This window comes from Moschus berezovskii, chromosome 9, assembly GCF_049115385.1.
Source record: "Moschus berezovskii isolate FMDL1 chromosome 9, NW_MosBer_1.0, whole genome shotgun sequence".
In the NCBI taxonomy this organism is placed as follows: Eukaryota; Metazoa; Chordata; class Mammalia; order Artiodactyla; family Moschidae; genus Moschus; species Moschus berezovskii.
This window is the reverse complement of record NC_142468.1, coordinates 60,911,372-60,932,000: the sequence shown is the minus strand read 5'-3', so window position 1 is coordinate 60,932,000 and position 20,629 is coordinate 60,911,372. Positions and strand designations below refer to the sequence as shown.

At 38.6% G+C, this 20,629-nt stretch overlaps 1 protein-coding gene across 2 annotated transcripts in view; it reads right to left on the bottom strand.

Moving 5' to 3' along the window:
• SAV1 (salvador family WW domain containing protein 1) overlaps positions 1–17,765 on the bottom strand; it is a 29,470-nt gene extending 11,705 nt beyond the window's left edge. Inside the window, exons 1-3 of one of the 2 annotated variants that reach the window (XM_055436968.2) lie at positions 17,088–17,765; positions 14,398–14,841; positions 2,476–2,746 (exon numbers count right to left, since the gene is read on the bottom strand). In XM_055436968.2, coding sequence (XP_055292943.1) covers positions 2,476–2,746; positions 14,398–14,841; positions 17,088–17,181 — 809 coding nt within the window. In that variant the 5' untranslated portion in view covers positions 17,182–17,765. The remainder of the gene's footprint in view (positions 1–2,475; positions 2,747–14,397; positions 14,842–17,087) is intronic. The other variant, XM_055436967.2, reaches the window with a different exon arrangement.
• Positions 17,766–20,629: the final 2,864 nt, after the last annotated feature.

Below are 20,629 nucleotides of genomic sequence, written 5' to 3'. Positions count from 1 at the left end.
GCTGTTCATGGGAAAATGCTAAGGAAAGCTTGAAGGTTCAAGGAACCACTTGAAAGTTAAAGACAGAATTCTGAGAGACCAAACTGGCCTATTCCAGACTTGGAGACAAAACTGGAAGAGCCTACCTCCAAACATAAACGTTTATGTGTATATCAGAAAAGGTCATTCCAGTACTAAACTAGGACTAAAGTGTAAGTGTTGGATTACCCTGTAATTAACAATTTAAAGATCAATGTGTAATGAATTTTATCTTCAACTCTTTCATAAATAGGTGCAAAGTGAAATATTCTTTGATAGCACAGTTGGATGGGAAAGAACAGAAGTGGGAAAGAACTGAGGCTTTGAAGTCAAACTGGCCACTTACAAGTTGTATGAATGAAGATGAATACTGCTTCTCTTCTCTAAACTTTAGCCTCCTGATTTGTAAAACTGGAATAAATTCATACCAGAGATGACTGTTCTAAGGATTAAATGGCCTAGTATAATAAAGAGTTATGTATAATGATTAGCATAATACAGACAATCAAATAGCTACTAATACTACCTATCTGAGATTAAGGTGTTTACTCTCTCCTTTTTAAAGTCTACAGAGTTGCTGAGAAAGGCAAACTGTAAAACTGCTTTGTGAACTATTAAACTCTGCTCTACAATATAAGATTAATGATGACAAACAGAAAACTAAGCTCACTATACACTCAAACTTTTTCTATGGACCAGAAAGTCTGCCATTTGGTGACATCAAACTGTAACCACATTTTGCTGTCTTTTTTTTGGCGGGGGAGGGGGGGCATTTCTATCATTTTCTGTCATTTATTCATTCAACAAACATCTACCTGTGTGAATTTCTGTGTTTGGTGCTGAGGACACAGCAGTAAATAAGTGGGACTCATCCCTGCCCTTGGCTAAGAATTGTGATCAGGTGGGAAGGACAATTGACAAATCATCCGCATGTCACAGGCCTGAAAATGCCATGGAGAGTAGCAGCAGCCTGCCTGAGATGGTGGGGAAAGTAGGCCGAGGGGCCAGAGCCCAACGAATGCAGAATGGTTAATCTGGCTCTTCTGAAAGCACGACAACTTCACTTGTTCAATAAACACTGAGTGAGTGCCACTAAATGGAATCACTGGAAAAAACCTGCTTTTCTAAGTTGAATTAATAAATCCAAACATGTAAAATGATTAAAACAACACAATAATGATAAATCTTAGTTTTCTGGGTGATAATATTAAAATGTATTTTCAAAATAATTATAATGGTTCTAAAAAATGCAAAAGTATGCTCTAACCAAACATCTGTGCTATGCTAGATGATATTAAGCAACAGCTATCAACATGATGATGATATTCTACCTATTTTTAATTTTACAGCTGAGTTCTTAAAAGCTCAATGTCGTTAACTGCAAACATGTAAAATTTCATTATGAAACATTTTATGTTTGAAATCCAGTGTGTATTTTATAACACATCTCAACTTGGATTAATCATATTTCAAGTGCTCAACAGCCATATCTGGCAATGGCTACAGAATTCAAAGGGTAGAAATCTGGCTATCAATGAAATCTACTGATAGGCCAGCATCAGTCAGAATAACCCAAAGGATCACTGGCTATATTTATCAAACAGATCTGAGATGTCCTGAAAGATTTTTGCTTTCTTACCTGTCAACAGTTAAGAAACAGAACATAAAATATCTGTAAACTGAATAAACAACAAGACATCATTATAACTCAAAAGTATATTCTACACATTCAAACGTAGGTCTGTATTTTTAAAGAAATTTAAATGTAAAAAGATGAGTATTTTATTTATTTCAATCTCTGGGTATCTTTAACAAAAACATTCCGGCATATTAAAGCAGAACCTGATCATACGAATATTGATCCTGTTTTTGAGGTTTATTTAAAAAGATTTTTAATTATTAAAGTCATTCATTACTAACGCATATATATGGAATTTAGAAAGATGCAAATGATAACCCTGTATACAAGACAGCAAAAGAGACACAGATGTATAGAACAGTCTTTGGGACTCTGTGGGAGAGGGTGAGAGTGGGATGATTTGGGAGAATGGTACTGAAACATGTATGTTGTCATATGTGAAACGAATCGCCAGTTCAGGGTTGATGCATGTTACAGGATGCTTGGGGCTGGTGTTCGGGGATGACCCAGAGGGAGGATAAAGGGAGGAGGGAGGTGGGAGGGGGGTTCAGGAAGGGGAACTCATGTACACCTGGGGCGGATTCATGTCAATGTATGGCAAAATCAACCAATATAATATTGTAAAATAATTAGCCTCCAATAAAAAAAAGAAAAAAAAATAATAAAGTCATTCATTACTAAACATAAGTCCAGAAGCTGTGAAAGATAAAGTTTTCAAATCAAACATCAGGACACTTTTCTCTCTGATGAAAATGTAAGTTCAAAATCTAACATTAGACAATCTCCAAACAAAAGGGTTAAAATAGTCAATACTCTACCTTGGAGCACAAGGATGCCTATATTGAGCCTTTTTATTTGTGTGATCTACATAATAGGTTCCAAATTCTGATGACTCAACTCGTTCCCATCCCGGAGGAAGTCCTTCTCGCTCAAGAGGATGGCTCCAATGAGTGGTATTTGTGTTGTGATCTATGTAATATTTCCTCCCTCTCATTGTCCAGTCCACAGACCAGCCAGGAGGAAGGGGTAAATCTTCAGAACCATGGTTAGCTAAATTTCCTAATGATGTAGCAGCAACTCTCCCAATACCTTAAAGGAAAAAGAGAAGAAACAGAACAATTATTATAGCTAAAAGACATACCATACGAAAAACTCAAAACTATCCAAATTATACTCTCCCATTAAAAATCATGATTTTTACTGTTACAAATAAAATTTTTCTTAAAACTAGTCAATGTTACTGTTATTAATTACAAAAGGAGAAAAAAAAACTATAATCTATGAAATTCGGCTCTTTTGGTTGATGCTTTCATCACCAGACCATACAAATATTTAATTACTAATAAAGCTAATTAAGCATGTATACTGCTAAAGGAAAGTGAGGAAAAGAAAAATTCATCTCATTCAAGAGTTAAGATTTGACATTTCATCTAAAACAGCAAAAATGAATTTGTAAAACTATTCCTAGTTTGTAATTTCTTAAAAACAGTCTGGCTAAAAAAAAATAATCTGGCTGTACCATAAAACTATTAAGGAAGTTTACCAAGTATAAGGTAAACATACAAAATCAATTAAATATTTTTATATTAATAACTGAAAACAAATTATACCACTTATAATAGCTCCAAAATTTTAAATATTTACATATCAATCTAACAAAAAATTGCAGGCTCTATATGCTGACAAATAGAAAACACTGACGAAAAAAATGAAATGGATGTGGTCAAGATGGAGTAGGAAGACCCTGAACTCATCTCCCATGGGCACACCAAAAATACAACTATTAATATTTACAGAGCAACTACTGATGAGAACAACCAGAATCCAGCAGAAAAGATCTTCTACAACTAAAAATATAAAGAAGAACCACAACAAGTTGGGAAGGAAAGGTGGAAATGCAATATAGGCAAGACCCTTACCCCCAGGTGGGCAACCCACAAACAGGAGAATAATTTTAACTGTAGAGATTCTCCCCAAGGGGCAAGGGATCTGAATCCCACATTGGGCTTCCTCACCAAGAAGACAAGTCCCCAGAACTTCTGGCTTTGTAGGCCAAAGTGCTCTCTTTCAGATGAACCATTGGGCTGTAAGAAACAAAGACTCCACTCTTAAATGGTGCACACAAATCTCACACACTCTGGGACCCAGGACAGAAGCAATAATTTGAAAGGAGCATGGGTCAGACCCACCAGCTAATTTTTAAGAGCCTCCCAGGACAGAAGCAATAATTTGAAAGGAGCATGGGTCAGACCCACCAGCTAATTTTGGAGAGCCTCCCAGAGAGGCAGGAGGAAACTGGGGACACAGACACTTGTGGCAGATGTTTCAGGAGTTTGTTCTATCTCAAGGCCACTGGTGCTGGCAAGTGTCATTTTGGAATCTTCCTTTTAACTTATTAGCAAAAGGACCTGGCCGAGGCCACCAGTCTATGGGCACCAGTACTGGGACACTTCAGGCAAAGGCAAGCAACTAGCCCAGCTGGAACACAGCCCCACTCACCAGCAGGCCAGCTGCCTTGAGACCTCTTGTGCCCTGAGTCTCGCCGTGACATGTCTCCATTCACCAGAGGGCCTAGGACCCAGGCCCACACACCAGTATACTAGCACTAGTCCTGGAATCCTCAGCAGTGGCATCGGAACCTGGCTTTACCCACCAGTGGGCTGGCACTAGCCTCAGGACCAGCCTCACCCACCATCAGTTTCAGATGTAACACTATAAAACTCCCAGGAGATAAAATAGGCAATACATTCTTCAACATAAGTTGTAGCAGTATTTTCTTAGCTCAGTCTCCTAAAGCCAAAAAAAATAAAAATAAAAGCAAAAATAAACGGGACCTGATTAAACTTGAAAGCTTTTGCACAGCAAAGGAAACTATGAACACAATGGATATAACTCCATAGAACAGAAAATATTTGCAAATGTTGCAATTAACAAGGGGTTAATATCCAAAACATATGAACAACAGATACAACTCAGTATTAAACAACCCAACCAAAAAATGGACTGCTGCTGCTACTGCTAAGTCACTTCAGTCGTGTCCGACTCTGTGTGACCCCATAGACGGAAGCCCACCAGGCTCCCCCTTCCCTGGGATTCTCCAGGCAAGAACACTGGAGTGGGTTGCCATTTCCTTCTCCAATGTGTGAAAGTGAAAAGTGAAAGTGAAGTCGCTCAGTCGTGTCCGACCCTTAGCGACCCCACGGACTGCAGCCTACCAGGCTCCTCCATCCATGGGATTTTCTAGGCAAGAGTACTGGAGTGGCTTGCCATTGCCTTCTCTCTGTCCAAAAAATGGACAGAAGACTTAAATAGACATTTCTCCAAAAAAGACATTCAGATGGCCAACAAGCACATGAAAAGATGCTCAATATTGCCAATTGTTAGAGAAATGCAAATCAAAACTACAATAAGGTATCAATTCACACTGGCCAGAATCATCATTTTGAGGTCCATAAACAGTAAGCACTGGAAAGTATGTGGAGAAAAGGGAATTGTCTTACACTGCTGGGACTGTAAACTGATGCAGCCACTAAGGAAAACAGTATGGAGGTTCCTGAAAAAATAAAAATATAGTTGCCATATGATCCAGTAATCCCATTACTGGGCATATACCTGGAAAAGAGGAAAACTCTAACTGGAAAAGATACAAGCACCACAATGTTCATAGCAGCACTATTTATAATACTCAACATGGATGTGTCCATCAATAGACAACTGGCTTAAAAAGATATGGGGCCTGTGTGTGTATATATATGTACATGCATAAGGCACGTATACATGTATAAAACACACACAATGGAATATTATTTAACCCTAAAAAAGAATGAAATATTTCCATTTACAGCAACACATGGATGGACCTAGAAAATATTATGCTTAGCGAAGTCAGTCAGAAAGACAAATACTATATGATGTCATTTATTTGTGGAATCTAAAAAATAATACAAATGAATCTACACACAAAACCGAAACAGACCCACAAACATAGAAAACAAACTTATGTTTACCAAAAAGGGAGAGAAGGGAAAAATTAGGAGTATGGGATTAACAGACACAAATTATTATACATAAAATAGATGAGCAAGAAGGATTTACTATAGCACAGCAAATTATGGCTCAGTGGTAAAGAATCCGCCTGCCAATGCAGGAGACATGGGTTCAGTTCCTGGGTTGGGAAGATCCCCTGGAGAAGGAAATGGCAATTCACTCCAGAATTTTTGCCTGCGAAATCCCATGGACAGAGAAGCCTGAGGGGCTACAGTCTAAGGGTTGCAAAAGAGTCAGTTATGACTTAGTGACTAAACAACAACAACAACAACAACAGGGAGTCATATCCAGTATCTTGTAATAACCTATAATGGAACACAACTGCAAAAAACAAATTACTATGCTACACTCCTGAAATCAACACAATATTGTAAATCAACTGTATTTCAAAAAAAAAAAAAGAGGTAAAATCCCTAGATCTAATATATATATATACCAAGACTGCCAAAAGCAGATGGGGTAGAATAGTAAAGAAAGAAGTGGTATTAAGAACAGAGTACTGTGAAAAACTACTTAGCCCAACACACTACCCTGTTAACTTTTCCTTTTCCCTACTCAATCCCCTACCTCTCTAGCAACTACAGCAGCCAATTTCAAATAATTGGCAGAGAAAAACCCAAATTATTCAATAACATATAATAAGGACAGCACAACATCAATTTCCGTAGGAATAACTGAAGAGGCAAAAAGGCACAAAACTGATTAAAAAGAACATTCAAAAAAATGTTGAGCCAAAGCAGAGAAAAAAATGAAATTAAATATTCTGCCACTGCCATAAACTGAAAAATGAATGAAGCAATCAACTCCCTGAAGGAAGATCAAAAAGAAGAAAAACAAGAGCCCAAAAAACAGATGTTAAAAAAAAGAGACAATAGGTGTGCTTAGGGAAAGAATGATGAAGACAAAAACTGGAAGAATAAACATGTAGTGTTTGTTACAGTAAGAAACCTGGCAACTCTTAACCAAGTGCTTAAGGTTAACATCACCAAAGAGATCATGTATCTCCTTTATATGATATGATGAAGACACTTCACCTCTGGTATTCTTTTCATAAACCAATATGCCCAGTCTAATCATGAGAAAAACATCAGACAAAATGCGAATCGAGGGACAGTCTACAAAACATCTGACAAGTATTTCTCAAAACTTGTCAAGGTCATTAAGAACAAGAAAAGACTAAGAAGTTGTTCTAGACCAAAGAACACTAAGGAGATATGACAACTAAATGTAATGGGGTACTCTGCATTGGATCCTATAACAGAAAATGAACATTAATGAAAAAACTGGTGAAATTGAAATAAAACATGTTGTTTTATTTCTTAAAAATTCTTGAGTTCATGAAGATACTAAAAAGAAAAACTTATTGGTTACCTCCAGAGGGAGTTAGGCAATTATTCTGAAAATCAGTAAGTAAAGGGAAAGGTCTAGCATGTATCCTGTCTTATATGAATACCCAAAACACTAACAAAGGAAACCAAATAATTAAGCAAAGTTCTTCACTATAGAACTCTTCTTTAGAATTCCAACTAATAAAGAAATGACAACATTAGAATATCACTACTTGCAACAGCTAATGAAATATTGGATCTAGCCAATAATCAATACTGGCTTCCAAATCATTAGGTGAAAAGCTGACAGAGAATATCATGATGGATGAATTGGGATGGCATATGATCCCATGATCAATTTTAACATCACAAAAAGAGAAATCAGTCATTATGTGTCTCTGGATCTGATGCAACAGAATACATAACATCACCTATGAAGTACTCTGGCTATGGCATCATCAACACAATGGACAAGAGTTTGAGCAAACTCCAAAAGACAGTGAAGGATAGGGAAGCCTGGTATGCTGCAGTTCATGGGGTCATAAAGAGTGGGACACAACTTGGCGACTTAACAACAACAACATAGTCAAGTCAATGTATTCAAACTAAGTTATTGATAAGAACCATAACATTATGACCCAAAAGAGGTCCCCCTGGAACTGGTATATATAATATATATTATACGTATAATATATATTATATATATAGAGAGTGAGGACTATATAAATAGATCTCTAAATGATGCATTAAAAACAAAAAGCTATTATAGTAATTTAAAACCATACAGGCTTAGAGAGTATTAAAGTCTGACAGTTTCATTCATTCAGTCAATCCTAATTTCTATACTCTGAACTTGCCGAAATCTAGAAACACATGCACTGTTACATGTAAACAATAGTAGGTACCAAAAACCAGATTTCAAACTATGATAAACTTGAAATTCATATTTAGAAGAAACACAAAGACCTCCCTATAAAACTTCTTGTGTCCAGGAACTAAACCTTGACAGGTTGATAAGGGAGCCACGAAGTCCAGAAAGTCCCAAATAGGCTCATCAGCTTTACCAATACCATGTGAAACCATGATTCCTAACCTTTTAGGAGCTATCTATAAAGAGTTTTAGTTTCATGACAAACCCCTACTGCTACTTTCTGAAGTTGCCATATGCACTAAAATTTTTTCACACTATTATTTGCATAATTATATAAAACCTATTGGGAGATGAATGTACAGTACGAAAGGACTAGAAATCACCTATCTAAAACATAAAACAGTATCAGTAGTATCTGTAGCTCTGTGCCTGTGCTCAGCTGTATCCAAGTCTTTGTGACCCCATGGACTGTAGCCTGCCAGGCTCCTCTGTCCATGGGATTTTACAGGCAAGTATACTGGAGTGGGTTGCCATTTTCTACCCCAGGGCATCTGACCCAGGGACTGAACTAGTGTCTCCTGCATCTCATGCACTGGCAGGCAGATTCTTAACCACTGAACCACCTGGAAATCCATAATAAGTCTGCTTAGTCGATCAGTCGTGTCCAGACTTTGTAATCCTTTGAATTGTAGCCCACCAGGCTCCTGTGTTCATGGGATTTTTCAGGCAAGAATACTGGAGTGCGTTGCCATTTCCTTCTCCAGGGGATCTTGGATCTTAGTAATAAGTCTAGCAGACATTAAAAAAAAAAAAAGCTACCTCAAGCTCTAACACACCAGACCTCCACTCCTAAGTTCGGCTAGAAAGCTGAAACTTCGATAACCAAACATGCCAAATCTGGAAAAAGCATAGAAGAGCACATAACATTCTAACCAAAAACATGAATTACCAATTATGAATGTCTACTCTGTCCCTGGCCTTTTCCGTATGTACTATTTCAAACTAAATCAGCTCTCTGAGGCAGAGGTATGATTACCAATTTACAGATAAGGAAACGAACGCTCAAGTAAATTACGTTACCAAAGACCACACAGATGGTATAAGGTCAAATGACAAATCTATTACCTACCACATAACCATACCACAAAAAATCAACCGTAATTCTCCAAAGAAAAATATGACTGTCGCTAGTAAAAGAAAATGCAATCTGTAATTCTGAACTTGTTTCTGAGCTATAAGAAAAAAAAAAAAGTTCATAATTTCAATTAGTCTGAGAAAAAAGTGAATTCATAATCTTTAAAATAACTTTCATTCACAGGAATTAATTGCACAAGCACCTTCCACTTATATAAAATAAACTAAAACATTAATAAGCTAAATACATAATATCCCAAAGACACAGATAAAATATTACTTTGTCTCTCCACAAAGCTTTCACTAGATATCACACAACTGGACGGGTATCTACAAGATCTGCCCTTACAGACAAGCTCAAAAATTCTAGCTTCCTAATGCTAAAGTGGCTACAAAAAATAAAATGGAATCTGGAATCCTAATGAAGGTTACAAGCTCCAAGATAATACTAAACATTACAGCCCATGTTATAATCAAGATGTTGATAAGAAATTATACGGATTAAACAAAGCCAACTGCCTTTTTCCTCCTCCCCAAATAACTACAAGTAAAACTGTGCCCCTAAGGATTACTACCACATCCTCAAAAGAAGATTAGGGTTAACTAATAATGATGCATTTCCTGGAGTAAACACAACTCCAGTATTTCGTTTGGTAAAGCCTGGACCTTTTTAATTGGATGTTTATAACTGATTTCTTTAGCTGTCTTTAAAAATAATATTTAAAAGTTTGATACTTAAAATTGCATAGAACTAAATTATTTAGGCACAAAACAAAGGAATTCAATTTGCCTTTAGTATTCCAACTAGAGACTTCCTGTTAACAGCAGAATTCCTTTCTTTGGCACATACAGCAACAGCCTGACTGGTATGTAGGCCAAAATGTTAAAGGTCAAATTTCACAGCTAAATGTAGAAAGTCCTGGCCCTAAAACCCTTTAAGATATTATACAACTTGTTTTTTGTACTTCTGCTAACTACAATAAGATGAACTAACCCTTGAGACAAGGTGTTTCCTAAAAGTTTAATAACTAATTAGCAGGAATTACTACTCTCAGGGCTTCCATGGTGGCTCAGACGGTCAAGTCACAAAACTTCTCTTCCATACCTTTTTTATGCTTATTACATTAGTAACAGCAACCAAAATTTAAAACTTGTGAAAATAAATCTGTCTTGAATACATCCTTCAGTTCAGTTCAGTCGCTCAGTCATGTCCGACTCTTTGCGACCCCATTAATCACAGCACGCCAGGCCTCCTTGTCCATTACCAACTCCCGGAGTTCACTCAAACTCATGTCCAACGAGTCAGTGATGCCATCCAGCCATCTCATTCTCTGTCGTCCCCTTCTCCTCCCGCCCCCAACCTTTCCCAGCATCAGTCTTTTCCAGTGAGTCAACTCGTCACATGAGGTGGCCAAAGTATTGGAGTTTCAGCTTTAGCATCCTTGCTCTCCCACAAACTTACTTTCTCCTTTCCATTCATTCAAATTTCTTGAACTCTCTACAGCATATGAAAATACATAAGTTTCAAGTCTTTTCAAGATGAATTCAAGAAATTTCCAGCTACTGTCTCATATTCAGACTTTTTCCCTCTGGAAAAGACAGCTATTAGGCTTTTCTATTTGGTTAATAATTGGTTATTAATCCTCCCCTGCCACTTAAGAGACTCCTGCAAAGTAGTACCATTTTTATCTCTGAAAGGTATAATATTAACCTTATTGCCCTCATATAAATTAATGTTAAGTGAAATTTCTTAAGCATGTACACTGCTTCAATTAATACAAATCTTTTTTTAAATAACATTCTTTAATTTGAAAAAATATCCAATTAACTTTTATTTATTTCTAAAATATGATTGGGAAAAGTTGTTTTAAAGTCTGTCATTAAAACTACAAGAACTGTATCAGATTGCATAAGTAGGATCCTAAGACGGGATCAGTAGAAATTTAGTTTTTACAGTATTTACTCAATACTTTTCAAATCAGAATTTTAAAATATTTTAAATTGGTATCAGATTCTAACTTGGTATCAATTTCTTCATACTTTAGGCATAAAAGTGTCACGAGCTATCAGTGATGTCTGCAACATATAAATGGGAAAGGTAAATATATATGGGAAAGGTAAATGTGAAGAACAATCTTTATTAATGAAAAATCGATTGCTGTAAGCTATTATTTTCAGTACAGACTTAAAATTTGTTGATCCATTCACTTATTCAACCATTTATTTTTACAGCACCTCCTTTACAGCCAGGTGCTTTGTTATTCCTAACTGACTCTTTTCTTTTTCCCCTCATCCCTCAATAACCATCAGTGGCCAAGGTCATTCAATGCAGATGTGTCCCACTTCTCCCCTTTCCAAATGATCCCAGACTAGGTCAGGTCCTCACTAACATTTAAAATACTGGGACTTCCCTGATGGTCTAGTGGCTAAGACTCCCAAGGCAGAGGACCAGAGTTCAATCCTTGATCAAGGACCTAGATCTCACATGCCACAACTTAAGAGTTCTCATGGTGCAACTGACATCCAGTGCAAATAATTAAAATATTAACCATAACCATAAGACATGCACAAAATGGAAAATTATGGGGCATTGAAATACCACATAAATAGTGCTTAACATTAAGAAACTCATTCAAGTAAAAAAGCAGGTATATGAAACTGTACTGGGTATAATCACAACACTGTTTAAAAAACAAAAAGAATGTCATGCAAAAAGATGAACAAAATACAAAAAACCTTTACTTTTCTGCATTTTGCAAATTTCCTATAACAACTTCCTATAACAGGTATTACTCTAAAAAATTTATAAAAATGAACTTTATTTTTAAAACTCACTACTGGATAACAAACTATTTCTAAGGTTAAAAACTACACGATATTCAGTTCAGTTCAGTCGCTAGTCATGTCTAACTCTTCGCAACCCCATGGACTGCAGCATGCCAGGCCTCCCTGTCCATCAACAACTCCCGGAGCTTACTCAAACTCATGTCCATCGAGTCAGTGATGCCAACCATCTCATCCTCTGTCGTTCCCTTCTCCGCCTGTCCTCAATCTTTCCCAACATCAGGGTCTTTTCTAATGAGTCAGTTTTTCGCATCAGGTGGCCAAAGTATTGGAGTTTCAGCTTTAGCATCAGTCCTTCCAATGAATATTCAGGACTGATTTCCTTTAGGATGGACTGGTTGGATCTTCTTGCAGTCCAAGGCACTCTCAAGAGTCTTCTCCAACACCACAGTTCAAAAGCATCAATTCTTCAGCACTTTCACTTTTCACTTTCACGCATTGGAGAAGGAAATGGCAACCCACTCCAGTGTTCTTGCCTGGAGAATCCCAGGGATGGGGGAGCCTGGTGGGCTTCCGTCTATGGGGTCACACAGAGTCAGACACGACTGAAGTGACTTAGCAGCAGCAGCTTTCTTTACAGTCCAACTCTCATATCCAAACATGACTACTGGAAAAACCATAGTTTTGACTAGACGGACCTTTGTTGGCAAAGTAATGTCTCTGCTTTTTAATATGCTGTCTAGGTTGGTCCTAGCTTTTCTTCCAAGGAGCAAGCGTCTTTTAATTTCATGGCTACAGTCACATCTGCAGTGATTTTGGAGCCTATAAAAACAGTCACTCACTGTTTCCATTGTTTCCCCATCTATTAGCCATGAAGTGATCGGACTGGATGCCATGACTTAAGTTTTCTGAATGTGGATATAAGAAATAGCCAAAATAAACACTAAAGTATGCAACTGTCAATCCTCTAACCTAGAAGCACTTTAAAAACAAAAAAGGTACTCACCTATTTTCATTGCAGTATTTCTATGTCTAGAAAACCTCTCCTCTTCAGTATCCCAATAAGAATTGAATGTCAGCTTTCACAAAATAAGCTGCTCTTGCCACCTATTCCAGACTATTCTTCAATTTTCAAAACTTAAGTGATTTACTTTGTCCTAAACTTGTAATTAAATCTCATTTTTCCTTCAAATGCATCGTAAGTTTGTACTTCGTCTCTAACACCACTGGTACCTGAGGTCCTCTTTCCTCTAGCAATCCATTCCAAGTACTACTAGTAAACTAATATTTAAACACAGCTTTCATAAAATTAAAATCTCGTCTTTTTGAAATCTGCAATGGCTTCTGCTTGACCTGACTTTAAATTGTATAGCCTGCTGTTGCATCACTAATCTCATTTCCACCTTATTCAAACTTATTCCAACTTATTTCTTCAAACTAGACAGAACTACACAGTTCCCTGGATTTACATATCTGCTGTTTTCACTGATTTTGCACCTACAATGTTCCTTTCTATGTCTCCTGTCAATCTGAAGTCCAAGCTCAAAGGAAAAAGTTCAGATCCCACCTCTTCACGAACCATTCTCTATGCATTCTAGCTATGCTGATCTCTCTTCTGACTCCCCTTACACAAAGTGCAACAACTAACTCGTCTATGATCATTTGGCATATATGGGCTTTGTTCTCCCAATTAAGGTATCAGAACACAGATACCAAAAGGGAAAATACTAGAAATATAAAAATTAATACCAAATGAATGAAGTGTAAATGTATCAGATATTTTTTATTTTTATCCTGCCAAACTGTAAAGCCTACAACTTACTAGGAAAAAAATCAGAAGAAAAAGTTTGATTTTTCAGCTTGCTTCAGTTTACCTAGTGTAACCTAGTACTTCGGGAATAAAGTAGAACTGTGCATTTTACCTCTCTTCTGCTCCTTGTACTATGTCCCAAAGTCAGCAAATACAGAAAGCAGAGTTTAAAAAATTATACGGAAAATATTTTTTCCCATTGCAAAAAGAACAAAAGGACACAACACACCATCAACCACTTGACAATCAGCCTTTTTAAACCAGGGAAATAATTATTTAACTACAAAAACAGGTCTGTTAAAAACAAAACAGAGCAAGTTCTAGCTAAGCTATGATGCAGTTGCCCATGGTATCACCTACCATGTGCAATTCTTCCTATTTGCCTTTGCTGTCCCAGGTTTAAGTCCAGTTTCTCTAAAATCCTAACCATCCCATTCTACCAAATCTAAACCTAGAGTCAATCCAACTATAGACGTTAAAATCTCTAAGTTTTCAAAGTTCATACTGCCTAGACAGCCTTCAGATACGTACCAAGCTTTGATAAAATAAGTTAAACAGATGAGTTAATGGACATAAAATTCTTTCCCTCAATGCAGGTGAATAATTATTTGCAAGCTGGCTTAGCAAGACTAGCACAAAACAGAGTAGTAGTTCTCTAGGAGTATCTGCTGGCTTTCCAAGAAAATCCAGAAAGCAACATCATCTTAATGAAATGTTAATAAATCTAAATATACAAACTAATGTCGTATTTATAATTTTAAGTTACCTGAAGCATGCCTCCCCTGATTCTGTGGCATTCTTTGGAAGAGATCATGGTTGTATTCAAAATACCTATAGTCTTCATGTGCACGATCTCCAAGTGGGCGCCTCCTCTGACCATCAAAATAATTATCTGAATAATAATATCGGGAACCAGAGTCTCCATTTTCGGGAGCAAAGTTAACTTCTGTTAAAAATGACTGAGAAGAGCCATATTCCCTAGGGACATCTGCTAGACTCCTGGCAAGGTAAGAAGGTGCAGATAATCTGTTGCTTTCTCTTCTCATCATTTCATGAGGTGTTCTTTGAATTGGAGTTCTAAGGAAACTATGGTTTCTTGAAACTATTCCATCTCCAGAAGCTGAAAAGGCATTAGCACTTGAATCTGGAAGACAGATATCAGTTCGTCTTGGAATTGTTGGACCGTGCCGGATAAAAGAAGGCATAAGATCTATAATAAAACAAAAGAATAAAACGACTAGTAAGTAACATGCTTTTCCAAAGTTGTTTATTTACATCTTACCCCAAAATGAAAAATTTCAATGAACTTAAGAAAACACAATTTAAAACTTTAGCAAAGTATCTGGGTATTTTAAATTGAGGCTGATTGCCATATTCCCACTCAAATGAATTTATAATTTGTATGAATGTGTTACAAGTATGCTCTACCAGAATCAAACATATTCTGCATACTACCAAACATAATATGATGAAACATCAGTAAGTTTAACTACAAAATACGTATTAATGAAATACTCATGAATAAATGTATAAAAATAGTAAACAATCTAACAAATGGATACAGTTACCAGCATAATTTAACATTAGTTTGTTTTGAGGATTTTACTTCATTTCCAAAATTCCCCAAACTCTTCTTTAAGTAAAACACAATTTAAAAAATGAAACAGAACATAATGCTGTTCTCAAACATGTAAAGGTGAATTTCTTTTAAAAAAATTTAAAAATTATTAACCTGGCTTTCCCACTATTGGAATTATGTAGAAATAGTACAATACTCAAAAGACGGAAAAACTAAAAATTAAGCTATGAAAGTTAAAAAAAATTTTTTAATCTCATTTCAAAGAGACACACAGATGTTGAGTCAGTTCAAAAACAAACAAAAAAAAAACGCCAAGTCTAAACCATGGCTCCTTTAAGAACAACTATAATTCAAAACAGAAGAAAACAGGAAAATGGCTTTAAGGATACAGTACTTCTGAATATAAAACTTAAATAAATACCTTAAGCATTCCTGGTTAGAAAGCAAACACCTTTAAAACAAGAAGAAAACTGGATCTGGAGACCATTTTATTAGTTCACTAAGTAGACAGTATCAGAGGGCACGTATATTAATATGCAACAGAAGCCAAGCAGACAAAAATTAGTATCCGAATAAACAAGGTTCAGCATTTGATGAAATTAAAACAAAATACTATATATCAAAAGGTATTTGCTAAAAGGTGTGGCAAACATATTTCATGATTTTAAGGAATTTTGAATAACACTTTATCTGAAGCTAACTGCAAGCTATCCTAAACCTGGCCAAAATCCTAAGAGAAAACGTAAATGAAAAATAAACTATTAAAAAAGTTTTTAAAAATCAAGTTTCAGGTTACTGATGGACGCATCCGATCTGTTCTGTAAGAAAGCACTGCAAATACAAGGATAAATCTGGAAGGTTGATGATGTGGTTATAATGGAAAAACATGCTCTCCACCCCTTTTTGTGCGATCTTGGGCAAATATTACTAGGAATCTCTATTAAAAGCTTTCCCAATTACAATATGAGGTAATGCTTAAGTCACAAAGTCACCAGCTTCCAAGAAGGAAACTTACACAAAGGGCCCAGCACTCACTATGAACACCAAAAAACTTGCTCCTTACCTCACAAATGTTCTCAACACACAAGCAAGAATTAAAAATTCAAAAGATTCTGTCAGAAAATTAGAGTCAAATACTTAAATTGAAAATAAGTACAGTGTCAGCGAAATGCACTCTATTTAAAAATGTTTACAAATACACACATAACTTTTTTCGTAATTTCCCCAAAAGTATGATGGAATTTTTTTTTTTTTTTTGCGTCTTTGGGGGATTTCTAGGAGGTTTTATTTGAAGAAATTCTCATGAACACAGCCAAACACATACAATTTTTGGCTCTTCAACCCTAAGATATACAACTGACGAGGCTTTTGGGGCAGCAGCTACAATAAGACGGTCAGCTTTCACCTCCGGACGTCATCACCAACAGCTGCATTCTACTCAAGCGTTCGCACAACTTCGAGCAGGACGGATGACACCCGCAATGTTTGCAAACAATGCAAATCTCGACGTAACAAGAGGAAAACGTGTGCCCCAGTGTAATCCCTTTAATTCCTACAGAACCAGGGGATGAGCAATTTGTTTCCTAAAGAATATCTTTCTTCCAGTAATCAAAACCAACAACATAGCTTCAAGAAGGGAAGTCTGTGGATTTTGAGGGGCGGGGCGGGGGGGAGACGGAGGTGGACTAACAAGTTTTTTACTCTTTATCAGCTTTCAGACAACGAACATCACTCCAAGCATTAAAAAAAAAAAAAAAAAATCACAGAGGCCAAAAAGAAAGAGAAGCCGCGGGGAGCGGCGTCGGACACCCGGCCCGGGTCCCCCGCAGCCCGCGGCCGCCCAGGCCAGGTGTGGGCGCACCCCGCCCGACACTCACTCCGCAGCAGAGGCGACGTCTCCTTCTTCACGTACTTCCCCTGCACCTCGGCCGGCTTGGACACTTCGTTTTTGGTTTTCTTTCGGGACAGCATCCTTGACCACGAGGCCCCAGGCCAAGTCAAGCAGCCGCCCTAAGGCTCCGTGCCGGGCGCCGGGCGTCCCCGCCGCCACCTCCGCCGGCGCCGCCGCCTCCTTCCCTCCCGAGCCGCCGCCGCCGCCGCCGCCGCCGCCTCTCCGCAGCCCGGGGTTGCCCACAAGGACTGCCGCATGTTCGGGGCGCTAAGCGCGCCGGTCACCGCTCAATCGCTTGTCAGTTCCTTCCCGGAAGTCTGCCAGCTCCGCGTCGCTGCCCGAGGACTCCGAGAGAAGAGCCAGGAACGCCCGACCAGGGCCATGGTGCGCTGCTGGCCACCTAGTAACCGCTACCGCTGCCGCCGCTGTGGCCGCCTACGTCCCGTAAACTTTCCGTGCGGCCGCTGGGAATTCTGGGAAACTCGACGCAGCGCGAGCGCCGCCGCCCCTCCCCCACCCGCTCCTGGGCGCGGCTCGGGCAGGAGGACGCGGGGCCGCCCTCTCAGCTAACGGGTCGCCCCGGCGTCTTCGGGAGGAGCGGCGGCAGCCTTTACTCCCGCTCGGTGAGGAGCAGGTTTGGTGGGCACTTTGGACGAAACGTGCCAGACTGAGCGCAGGAAGCCGTGGCGCTCTCCTGCAGAGGAACCTCCTCTACCCGCAGATTTTTCTCTCAGGACCTTGAGGGAGCTTGGTAACGCCCCCAAGATGCATTCGCGTCCTCGACCACGAAAGAGGACGTCCCTCTTGGAGTTTTTGGGGCTGGTAAATTCAAGCCCGTAATAGCGCAGAACGCCTGTAGAGTCGAAAGAACGCCACTCTTACGCTAATGCTGCACCCAAAGAAATCTAGATCTCTCTTTTTGTTGAAAACACTCCGTTAGTGCCAGGGAGTGTGCGGCTTTCTGATAAAGGAAAAAACGGAGGAAGAAGCCGAAGTGGTGTTTCTACTATCTGTGATGTAAGATAAATTTGATATCAGCGTGATTTATTTAATTATCACTATCATTTATCATATATTTCCTCTTGGAAATACGGAGTTGTCAATGGAGAAAAATAATCTCTCATGGGAATACAAAAGAGTTTTATTTGAGCCAAACTGGGAAATACAAGCCCAGAAGACAGCTTCTCAGGTAACTCTGAGGAAGTCCTGAGGGGAAGCTTGGTTTTCAGCATAGTTTTGTCAGAACAAAAGATTCAGTAAGTCAGGGATATATTCCTTCAAGGTTTCAAAAAAAAAAAAAATAGTTTGGAACACAGGAAGTTTTTATTGTCTTGGTACGTGGAAAGGGAGTCATCACTGAAGGAGTAACAGCATTGGCATCCCAGGAAGGGAGACATTGAATTTTCGTCTTTATCATGGACAGCCTTGTTAAGTGTTAGTTGCTCAGTCACCAGATTACTTCTAGTTAATGAGCCCGTTAATAAAACAGATGTGCAATGTGTGTTGGATAATCCACAAACAGGGCATTTTAGCCAAGGTAAAAACTTGTGTGCAATCCAGAGTGACTTCTTTAAACCTCAGTATGTGAAAACTTCTTTCATAGAGTGAAATACTCCTATCTTAGATTTCTTTCTGTTTTTGAGAATTTTGAGCACTAAAGGTCAAGACCTGGGTTTTTTAATCTAAAATAGACCCTGCTTTCTTCTATTTAACTTAGCAAAGGTGCGAAATGTTCAGGATAACATTTGAGAAATCAGATGGTATCCACCCGTAGTGACCAAATTGATGCTTTGACAATGGAAAGTGCTTTCTTTCCCTAAGATAGGAACCATCGTACAGGAGATGTAAACAACTAACAAAAGGCAAGGACTTTTCTACTTACACAAGATTGTGTGTGTGTGTTAGTTGCTTAGTCATGTCTGACTCTTTGCAACCCCATAGAGTGCAGCCCACCAGGCCCCTCTGTCCATGGGATTCTCCAGGCAAGAACACTGGAGTGGGTTGCCATTTCCTACTCCAAAAGCAACTATAGAAAGAAAGTGAAGTTGCTCAGTCTTGTCGGACTCTTTGCGACCCCATGGACTGTAGCTTACCAGGCTCCTCCATCCATAGAATATTCCAGGCAAGAGTGCTGGAGCAGGTTGCCATTTCCTTCTCCAACTACACAAAATTAGGAAGATGGTAAAACTTTGTTTTGTGATGAACAAGTAAGACATTTTGTCTTGTGCCTGTCTCCATCTTTACATACTTTATGATCTCATGACACATATCTCTCAGTATTTATTCAATAACCAAAAAGTATTTGTTGAGCATCCACTATGCTCCAGACTGTTCTAGGTGCTTGGGATATAGCTATAGTCAAAGATATAGTTACGGGCTTCCCCGGTGGCTCAGATGGTAAAGAATCTGCCTGCAATGCCTGGATTCAATCCCTGGGTCTGAAAGATCACCTGGAGAAGGGAGTGGCTACCCACTCCAGTATTCTTGCCTGGAGAATTCCATGGACAGAGGACACCCAGCCCGAGTCCTACAGTCGATGGGGTCACAAATTGCTGGACACAACTGAGCGACTTGAGCGACTAACGCACATACACAAAGAATCCCTACTCTCATGGGGAAGAGAGACAATAAAGAAGAAAAATAAATAAAATGTACTCTACTACATGGTGATCATCCTGAGGTGAAAATAAGAAAAAAAAGCATTTGTGATCTTAGTGTGATAGAATGACTAGCTCATGAGGAGACTTTGTAGTGACAAAAGAAAGTGGCAGTGCAGCTATCTGAAGGAAAAATACTCCAGCAAAATGAACAGCAAGTGCAAAGTCCCTGCAAGTCACCATATTCCCGGCAATTTGAAGTCCTGTGTGTTCATTGGAAGGACTGATGCTAAAGCTGAAACTCCAATACTTTGGCCACCTCATGCGAAGAGTTGACTCACTGGAAAAGACTCTGACGCTGGGAGGGATTGGGGGCAGGAGGAGAAGGGGACGACAGAGAATGAGATGACTGGATGGCATCACTGACTCGATGGACATGAGTTTGAGTGAACTCCGGGAGCTGGTGATGGACAGGGAGGCCTGGCGTGCTGTGATTCATGGGGTCGCAAAGAGTAGGACACGACTGAGCGACTGAACTGACTGACTGAAGAAGGTCTATGTAGCTGGAGCACAGGAGGAGAGTAGTGGAATTGAAGTTAGATAACATTGTATCATTGTAAAGAATTTCACTTTGAGCAAAGAAATGACATAATCTGAGTTAATGTTTTGAACAGATCACTTCAGGGTAACAGTAGGGGAGATGATGATGAATGGTCAGATTTTGGACATGTTTTTAAGACAGAGTCAACAGGATTTGCTGACAGATTGAATATGGAGTGTATATTTTATGCATAATATTTGTATAAAATAAGCTACAAAGATAAATTATACAACACAAGAAATAGAGCCAATATTTGATAATAATTATAAAACGGAGTATAACTTTTAAAATTGTCAATCACTGTGTTGTATACCTATAACATAATATTGT